This window comes from Podarcis erhardii (genome assembly GCF_964252035.2).
Source record: "Podarcis erhardii genome assembly, chromosome: 18".
In the NCBI taxonomy this organism is placed as follows: domain Eukaryota; kingdom Metazoa; phylum Chordata; class Lepidosauria; order Squamata; family Lacertidae; genus Podarcis; species Podarcis erhardii.
Genome location: NC_138516.1, coordinates 4908594 through 4918512, shown reverse-complemented (window position 1 = coordinate 4918512; position 9919 = coordinate 4908594). Strand labels below are relative to the sequence as shown.

Sequence of the window (9919 nt, the reverse complement as noted above, 5' to 3'; positions counted from 1 at the left end):
CCAATTCTCAGTTCTTCCTAGGAGGTTTAGATTCTAGTGTAAGAGGCATCTGAACAAAGTTCCTTTGTAAGAGCATGGCCTGAGCTGGCCAGTTAAGTCCCGCCATTTCTCTTCAAAAGTTGTTTTCTCCTAGTAAAAATGTTTTATGAGATGCATACTATTTTTGAAGGGACGTGGGTGGCGCTGTGGGTTAAACCATAGAACCTATGACTTGCTGATCGGAAGGTCAGCGGTTCGAATCCCCACGACGGAGTGATCTAAGGTGAGCTCCCGTCGCTCAGTCCCTGCTCCTGCCAACTTAGCACTTCGAAAGCACGTCAAAATGCAAGTAGATAAATAGGTACCACTCCAGCGGGAAGGTAAACGGCGTTTCCGTGTGCTGCTCTGGTTCACCAGAAGCGGCTTAGTCATGCTGGCCACATGACCCGGAAGCTGTACGCCGGCTCCCTCGGCCAGTAAAGCGAGATGAGCGCCGCAACCCCTTCCCGCCGGAGCGGTACCTATTTATCTACTTGCACTTTGACGTGCTTTCGAACTGCTAGGTTGGCAGGAGCAGGGACCGAGCAACGGGAGCTCACCCCGTCATTGCGGGGATTTGAACTGTCGACCTTCTGATCGTCAAGTCCTAGGCTCTGTGGTTTAACCCACAGCGCCACACGCATCCCTACATTGTCCAGCCCCCTACACTGCAGGAATCTCAACTAAAGCGTTCATGACCGATAGCCATCCACCATCTGATGCCATGCTGCTACCAGACTGGTCCTTTTCCCACTTCACCTGGTTTGGTGCAGTGTCATGTTCAGATGGATCTCAACAAGCCAGTGTGTGTGTGCTTTGGCTAATGCTGGAGACACAGGCTTGCCTTGCTCTGTTCGGGACCCAAGTGGTACGACTCATGTAACACATTGGCGACTAACATACACACCAGAATTACCAAAATAATTATACATTCTTTATCAATCTTCTGAAATATACAAAACCTTGTGCAAAGCCACAGAGACTTACAAACTACCCAACCTAAGATGAACTTACAATGTCTGGTTTCAATGGATTTTTCAAATGCTTAACTCACTCTTTTGTTTTCTTTCTCTTTTTAGGTAAGTTCATGAAGATACAGTGGTGCCCCGCAAGACGAACGCCTCGCAAGACGGAAAACCCGCTAGACGAAAGGGTTTTCCGTTTTGGAGGCGCTTTGCAAAACGAATTTCCCTATGGGCTTGCTTCGCAAGACGAAATGTCTTGCGAGTTCCTGCGGTTCCCCCCCCCTTTCCCCCCGCTTTTCCTAAGCCCTAAACCGCTTATCAGCTGATCTGCTAAAAGCCGCTAAACCACTAATAGCGCTAAGCCGCTAAGCCGTCAATGGGCTTGCTTCGCAAGATGAAAAAACCGCTATACGAAGAGCCTCACGGAATGGATTAATTTTGTCTTGCGAGGCACCACTGTACCAACAAAGGGTAAGTTTGGTGTTGTTCACAGTACAGTGGTACCTCGGGTTACATACGCGTCAGGTTACAGACTCCACTAACCCAGAAATAGTGCTTCAGGTTTGCTTCAGGATGAGAACAGAAATCGTGCTCCGGCGGCGCGGCAGCAGCAGGAGGTCACATTAGCTAAAGTGGTGTGTCAGGTTAAGAACAGTTTCAGGTTAAGTATGGACCTCCGGAACGAATTAAGTACTTAACCCGAGGTACCACTGTACTGAGAGATGCTAGTGAAGTTGTGACATGGTGCCGGGATTTTGCACCCGTTTTGCCCTGGCAGTCCAAGTAATCAAGAGGTCGTTGTTTGCCCCCGATGGGGTCCTTCTATGGGGCAGGCAGGTAGCACACTTCCAATGCAGTTTTCCGGGCTTCTTCAGTGGTCTAACCTCAAAGCCTTGATACGTATACAGTGGTGCCTCGCAAGACGAAATTAATCCGTTCCGTGAGGCTCTTCGTATAGCGGTTTTTTCGTCTTGCAAAGCAAGCCCATTGACAGCTTAGCGGATTAGCAGTTTAGCGGCTTTTAGCGGATCAGCTGCTTAGCGGCTTAGGAAAAAGGGGGAAAAACCCGCAGGAACTCGCAAGACATTTCGTCTTGCAAAGCAAGCCCATAAGGGAAATTCGTTTTGCGAAGCGCCTCCAAAACGGAAAACCCTTTCGTCTAGCGGGTTTTCCGTCTTGCGAGGCGTTCGTCTTGCGGGGCACCACTGTATTGATATTCAATTTCATAAAGAATACTGTTTCTTGGCTTAAGCTTAAGAGACTGATTTGCTTAGCAGCCGAGGAGCTCAATATGCCGGTGTGTGTGTGTGTGTGTGTGTGTGTGCTTTGACTGATGCTGGAGATACAGGCTTGCCTTGCTGTTCTGGACCCAAAGCTATGCGGCTTGGGGTTTTCCTGGAAACCTCCTAATGGGGAAAATCTACTGGCGTGTTAATGCTGTGAACCCTTTGACCTTATGCTCAGGCAGTATATGCAAGTAGACAGACAACATGTGTGTGATTTACTTACATGGTTACAGCTTTGCCCAGGTGGTGTGAATATAAATGATGGAAAGGGAAGGAACCGCTGGAAGAGGTGGTCCCGAGATTGTGATAGGAACTTTGAGGTCTTAGATATATGGTAATGTTCATAACCACACGTACATAGATCAGCACAGGAAGACCGACCTGAAGCCATTTTGATTCCTATACTGAGCAAATGTTTTCTCTGCAAGGTCAAAGTGGAAAAGCCTCCCCATTGCCTTTTCCTTCACAAATCCTGTCTTGAGGGTATGTCTGTGTTTGAATAGGGTGTGAGCCTGTGACCTGGTCCAGGAAATAAGTATTTATCACTACAAAAGACTGGCCAGGCTCCCCAGGCAATCCAATCAAGTAACCTGCCAGACAGGAGATAAACAGCGACAGGAGAAAAACAACATTTAAATTTCTGTTTTAGACCGCTTTTTCTGTGATGTAGGTATGATGTATCTGGGGGGTGGTCTTAGGTTACACCCCTTCTGTGATGTATGTATGCTGTTTCTAAGGGTGGTCTTGATCTACAGGGTGGCAATTTCAAAAGTCTTTATAAGGCCTTGCACACCATTTTTCTGGGTCCCTCCTCTCTCCTGCGGGTGAGGGGAGCACCCTGTTGCAACAGATCAATAAAGATCAAGGTTACTAGCTGCTTTGCTTCTCAATATTCTCTGGTTGGCCTCTGTTATTTTCTCCTACCAATAGGGAACCTATGTAAGGACTCTATATGGGCTCTTGGATACCCCATAAGGGAAAAGGGCAATTTTTGTTTACAACAAGATCTCCTGAGATTTCTTATGACCTGTCTTGAACCCGGTATGAAAGGCTTTAAAAAGCTCTCCCTGTGCTGTTTTCCTGGTAAGGAAAGTTTTTGAGCTCTCCGCCTTGCTTACTGGGCTTTGGGAAGATTGCGTAAGGCCTCTGGAAAGCTCTCACAGCTTCCCCCCTTTTTTTTCTTCAAAATAATATTTATTAAAGTTTCAAAAAAGTTACAAAAGAGGGGGAAAAAAAGAAAAAGCACAAAATACAAACAAATTAAAACAATTAAAAACATATCAACCTTTCCATGTCTTGACTTTCATTTACTTGTTTCCCAGACCTCCTCACACCTCCCTTTTTTGTATTCTACTTCAGTTAGTTATTTCAGCAAATCCTTTCCATTTTTGCTTTTATCTTAATAATTTATCTTAATATATTATAACTTTACATTCTCACCTATTAACAATCCACTTTTAAATACTCCTTTATAGCTTTACTGCTAAAACCACATAATTTCATTCCAACATCCTTCTAGCATTCCTTAATTTTGCAATGTTTCTGTAAATAGTCTTTAAATTTCTTCCAATCTTCTTCTACCGACTCTTCTCCCAGGTCTCGGATTCTGCCAGGCTCTCACAGCTTCCCAGAGGTCTTGCATGACCTCTCCAGAGCCTATTAAGTTAGGGGCGGTTCCAGGGGGTCTGATTGACTTTGTGTCCTTTGTGGACCTTCATTCCAAGGAAACCGAACTTGGGAAAGTTCAGGCACTGCTGGGGAGGGCAACAATACTGACTGTGCAAAGCACTGCACTGCTCAGCTTTGCCTTCTCTTTCACCCTTATGGTGAAATGTGGCCCTTCAGGATTCCCACAAGACCACACCCTTCAGTGGCATTGCCACATCCCCTCCTCATGCGCCTGGCTGCAATGTGTGCTTAAATCAGGGGTCAGCAAACTTTTTCAGCAGGGGGCCGGTCCACTGTCCCTCAGACCTTGTGGGGGACAGGACTATATTTTGAAGGGGGAAAAAACCCCATGAATGAATTCCTATTCCCCACAAATAACCCAGAGATGCAACTTACCGTATTTTTCGCTCTATAGGACGCACCGGACCATAGGAGGGGGAGAACAGGGGAAAACATTTTTTTTTCCTTCTTGTTCTCCCCCTCTAAAGCAAGGTGTGTTCGTGTAAAGGGGAATGCAGGAAAGGGAGACGTGAGGAAGTCAGGAAAGAGGGTTATAAAGATAAGAATCCAGAAACTAATTTTTTTTAATTTTCTGTTCTTTCTTATTTTTTTCTGTCATATGTTCTTTACTGTGTTTTTTTAGCTCTGTTGGATTATGTTGCTTTTTATTGTATTTCTTTTCTGTTTTGTTTGTAATATATGTTTTATTATATAAAATCAAAATAAATATCTTTAAAAAAAAATAAAAATAAAGCAAGGTGTGTCCAATCAAGCTTGTGGGGCTGGCAGTGGGGTGAAGCGCTGCTTTCCCCCACCGCCAGCCTCAGAAATCCCTGAAGCCTTTGGAGCGCAGCGCCCCACTGCCCCGCAGAGGCTTGCGCGCAGCCATCCCTAAGCTAGAAGAGACAGAGCCCTCTGTCTCGTCGTTCTGGCTTGGGAACAGCCTTCCTTTGCGCGCAGCCGTCCCCAAGCTAGAAGAGCGAGACGGAGCCCTCTGTCTCACTGTTCTGGCTTGGGAACAGCCTTGCTAGCCTCTGCAGGACAGCGGGGTGAAGGCACCCCGCTGCTCTGCAGAGGCTTTGCGCGCAGCCATCCCCAAGCTAGAACAGCGAGATGGAGCGCTCCGCAGCGCCCCGTCTCCCTGTTCTGGCTTTGGGCTTAGCCGCACAGCCTGCATTCGCTCTATAGGACGCAAATATATTTCCCCTTAAATTTTGGAGGGGGGAAAGTGCGTCCTCTAGAGTGAAAAATACGGTAAATAAAAGCACACATTCTACTCATGTAAAAACACCAGGCGGGCCCCACTAATAACCCAGAGATGCGTTTTAAATAAAAGCACACATTCTACTCATGTAAAAACACCAGGCAGGCCCCACTAAATAACCCAGAGATGCATTTTAAATAAAACCCACATTCTACTCATGTAAAAACATGCTGATTCCCAGACCGTCCGCGGGCTGGATTGAGAAGGCGATTGGGGCAGATCTGGCCCCCGGGCCTTAGTTTGCCTACCCATGGCTTAAACAGTGACACCACCACCAGCAGTGGGGAGGTGAGCACCGGCGCAACAGCACGAGTGTCGGATTGGTGCCACTGCTTAGCCTACCGAGCACAGATTTCTCCACAGCCTGGCTGTTCCGGCTCCAGGTGTCAGCCAGGTGAGCAATGCTACCTCCCCCAGCTGCACCTGACTGCTACACACTCTCTGCCCCTGTAGAAACCTCTGACCAGTGTCGCGGATTTTGCTTCTGGCCCTGACCGACGTGTGGAAGGTTGGAAGGTTGCCCACGAAGGACTGCGGTCCTGGAGGTGGAACATATTTGCCACCCGCTACCGCACGTGCTTCTCTGGGATGTTTTATGTATTGTTATAGGATTGGGGTTTGGGCTTGGTGTCTGAGGGTCAACCCCCCCCCCCAAAAAAAACCCTGTTTCCAAATCTACCCAACCGGGCCTTTTCCTTACATGGCAAGCAGGAGAAACATGTCAGTTTTTGGGCTGGGTTGTATCCAACGTGAGCCGTACTCAAGAGTAAGCATTAAAATTGACACACCTGACTTAGGTCTACCAATTTCAATGGGTACTCAGAATAGAACCACTGAAAGGAATGGATCTGAGCTAGCTGTGCTGATCAATTTCCACCAGTCTATTCTGGGCAGGAGTAACACTGGACACTGTCTTCAACTTGCTATAGATGTCTGCACTGCTTTAGACAAGCTCCACACATCCCAAACTGAAATACTTTATTGTCACTTGTACAACTTGTATACAGTGAGATTACACGAGAACCCCCCACTCAGCTTAAGTCTTAATTCCCCTCGTTTACTGACGCACACCTACCAAACCCGAAAGTCAGTTGCTCTGTTGTTATCTTTTCATTCAGCAGCCTAACAGCCCATGGACAGAAGCTCTTCTTTACCCTGTTGGCGTGACTAATCATGCTTCTATATCTTCTGCCTGAAGGCAGGAGATCAAGAAAGTGCCAGCCAGGGTGTGAATCATCCCTGAGAATTTTCTTCACTCTTCTTCCTCTATTTTATCCAGCGGATTCACGGGACAGCCCATGGTATCTTGTGCTGTATTCACCACCCTCTGTAGGCACTTCCTATCAGATGATGTCAAAGCAGCGTCCCACACCGCAATGCAGTATGAAAGGACACTTACCCAAAGCAGCCCACTTGAATCTGAAGCACACCACTGCTGTGTATGTGTTCAAAATTATTGCCTGCTGAACATGTCACCAGATAAGCAATATATAAGACTTGTTACTCAACAGAAGATCATTCCCAGTTCCATCAGGAGCAAAAAACTGATTTCAAAGTTAAGACAGCTCCATTCACCTTCCTATTCTCTAACTTTGATTGCAATTCCAACACCCCTCCTCAAAATATGCGATTTTGGGGGAAAAACCAAGATCATGAAAAAGACTTCCAAAAAAAGCAGCTGTCACGTAATTGTAAACTGGGTTTATTTATTTATTTATAGAAAATGGAATGCCCCGTAAAAGAAACATTTTCTTTTAATGAGGGGGGTGGGGGGGGGAGAGGAGGGCAAGTTTGTGTGCGGGGGGGGGGGGTCACATACAGAAAATACACGTTACCAAAAAACCCGAATGGCTTTTGTTTCTTTCACATATTGAGCTATGAAGTAAAACAATGAAGGTTAACTTAAAAGTCACAGTCAGTGGTACACTGGGGGTGGGGAGGAGTAGCAGTAGTGTGTGTGTGTGTGTGTGTGTGTGTGTGTGTGTGTGTGTGTGTGTTTTCCCCCATCTGTTGCCATTTGTACAGTTAAAAAAAAACAACAACGCTGGAACATTCAGTAGCGGCGGCTGAAGCGAGGGTCGACAGGCCTGCTTCCTCTATCTTGTCCCGAGAAGCCTTCTCCTTGTGACTCTTCGCTGTGAGATGCCGGGGCTGGCGGGGCACTTGGCAAGAATCCTCCTCGCCTAAGGAAGGGATCACAAACCAACATAAAAACAAACAAAAGTTTTAAAAAACTAAGTTGGAAATGGAGCTGTTGGACTCTAAAGCTAACAAATTTGTCTAAAATGTATAATTTATTATTGGAATGGCATGCAAAGGATGAACAAGTTAAATCTGTGACGACAGACTGGGCAAGAGATGTGGGACGCAACATAATGTTTGAAGACTGGGAAAGATTGTGGAAGAAAGGGGTCAAGTTCACAGCATGTACGGTGTCAAAGGAAAATATTATGGAAAATGATGTATAGATGGTACTTAACCCCTGTAAAATTAGCAAAGATTTACCACAACAGTGATGTTGGAAATGTAAAGAAAAGGAGGGTGCCTTTCATCATATGTGGTGGACCTGCCCCAAGGTGAAAGACTTCTGGGAGAAGATTGAAAAAAATGTTGAAATATACATTCATTAAGAAACCAGAGGCCTTTCTTCTTGGAATAACAGGTTTGGAATTGCCCAAGAAAGATGTTAAATTGTTTTTGTATGCCACAACTTCAGCAAGAATTTTGTTAGCTAAGAATTGGAAAACACAAGAAGTCCCAACAGTGGAGGAATGGCAGATGAAGATGATGGATTTTTCGGAGCTAGCCAACCTGACTAGAAGAGCCCGTGACCAGAAGGAGGAGGAGTAGCAGGAGGAATGGATGAAATTCAAAGACTATTTAGTTCAATATGTTAAAATAACTTAATTGGAAAAGCTTGCAAATATCAAATAGGTTTAGGATTAAAATATGTAATGTTAGGAATTAATATGTTTAAAGCTAAAATAGAAAGAAAGAAAGATGTTAAGTGATTAAGTTAATTTTATGAGAAAATTGGTTTTGGAAAACTGTTAAAATGATATACACTGAATTTCGACTAGGGGGATTCGAGGAAGTCACTTAACAATGTCACTAAGATTGGTTTAAATACGGTTAAGATTTTTGTTTAAATTTTTGGAAAATCAATTAAAAAAATTGGGGAACAAACAAACAAACAAACAAACAAACAAAAGTTTTTGCATACTGCCTTGCATGTCAGTCTGCCAGGACTCAAATCTGCAGCGGGGTCCTGAAGCTTTGGAGGTTGTGTGGGAGGGGTCCATTTGAGCCATAGCTGTCAACTTACAGATTTGAAAATAAGGGACCAGCAGCCTCAAAAATAAGGGATCAGCAGCCAAAATAAGGGATTTTCCAAGGGGCACAGGTATGTTCAACTTCTGAGCCCCTCCGAGCCAAAGGCAGAAAGCCCAGCCAGCAGCCAAACGAAGCCTCAAGCGGTGGTTCCCACAGCGCAGCAACCTGGCAAAGGGGATGCAGCAAGGAAAACCACCGTCCCCTCTCCGCTGGGAAGCGCTGAGCAAAGGCGAGTCCCCAGGCAACGTGGCTGATTTGATCGGCACAAGGCATGCAAGCTCCACCCCCAGTCGTTCTTAGACTCCTTATTGGGTGAGCAACGCAGCCAATCAACACAGCTGGAGCCTCCCTCCTCCCTGGCCGGCAGGGATGGAGGAAGAGGTTCCTATGAACCCCGGGAAATTTAAGGGACATCATCAATAAGGTACAGCAGCGGGACACAGCGCTGGGATAAGGGACTTTCCTGCCAAATAAGGGACGGTTGACAGCTATGATTTGAGCACCAGGTGCAGGGAAAGTGGCAAGGAAACTCTTGCCCTCGTGAGCAAGACTGGGTCAAACACTTAACAGCGTAAGATGAACCTTCTGGATCAAGCCAATGGGCCCATCTAGTCCAGCCTCCTGTTCTCAGAGGCCGACCAGACGCCCGTGGGAAACCTGCAAACATGAATCGAGCCCTCTCTTCCCTACTTCAGTTTCCCAAACCTGGAAATCAAGTTTTTGACCTGTGCTTGGGCACAATATTTTTCTTTTCTTTAAATAAAGGTGTGATAAGCCAAGGTGAACATGGAAGTTAAAACTGAACTTTTTTAAAAAAGAAAAGAAAGCAACACTGTGGAACTCGAAAGGAGCAACACCAGCAATGGGGCTGTGGGTTTGTTTGGCCTTGCTGGAGGAGGAGGTTATGCAACAAGAACTGTCAACTAAATAACGCTCAGACAAAACAGGAACTTAAATGGCAGTGGCATCTCTAGTGCCACCAGACCTCACAGGATGTGTGGGTAAGGCAGCAATTAGGTAACGCAATGCCAAAAAACAGTCACTCTTATTAGTGAAGCCGGGAGGTAGATTTGGAAAGAGTTGTTCTGAGATCGGGGCGGGGAGAGCAGTTGGATGCAACACAGAACAAGAAAAAAGACAAATGTAGTTGCTTTATTACTTACTTTAATTTTTTTTTAAAAAAACTTGTTTTAACCAATCATTTTATTATTATTATTTTTTAAACCTGATTTGAGGGTTTTTGTTTTACAATCAAGCTGTGTGTAAGTCTCTTGAGTCCCTATCAGGGAAAAAGGCAGGGTATATATAAATATAGAACAGTAATAATAACAACAACAATTATTAATTTTACGAATTAAGTAATTCTGAAGGCAAGGCTGAAAGAG

At 45.4% G+C, this 9919-nt stretch overlaps 1 protein-coding gene across 1 annotated transcript in view; it reads right to left on the bottom strand.

Annotated features, from left to right (window-relative positions):
- Positions 1-6164: 6164 nt before the first annotated feature.
- LOC309332843 (scaffold attachment factor B1-like) overlaps positions 6165-9919 on the bottom strand; it is a 40421-nt gene continuing 36666 nt past the window's right edge. The window contains exon 21 of the mRNA XM_081846095.1: positions 6165-7384. Coding sequence (XP_081702221.1) covers positions 7255-7384 — 130 coding nt within the window. The 3' untranslated portion in view covers positions 6165-7254. The remainder of the gene's footprint in view (positions 7385-9919) is intronic.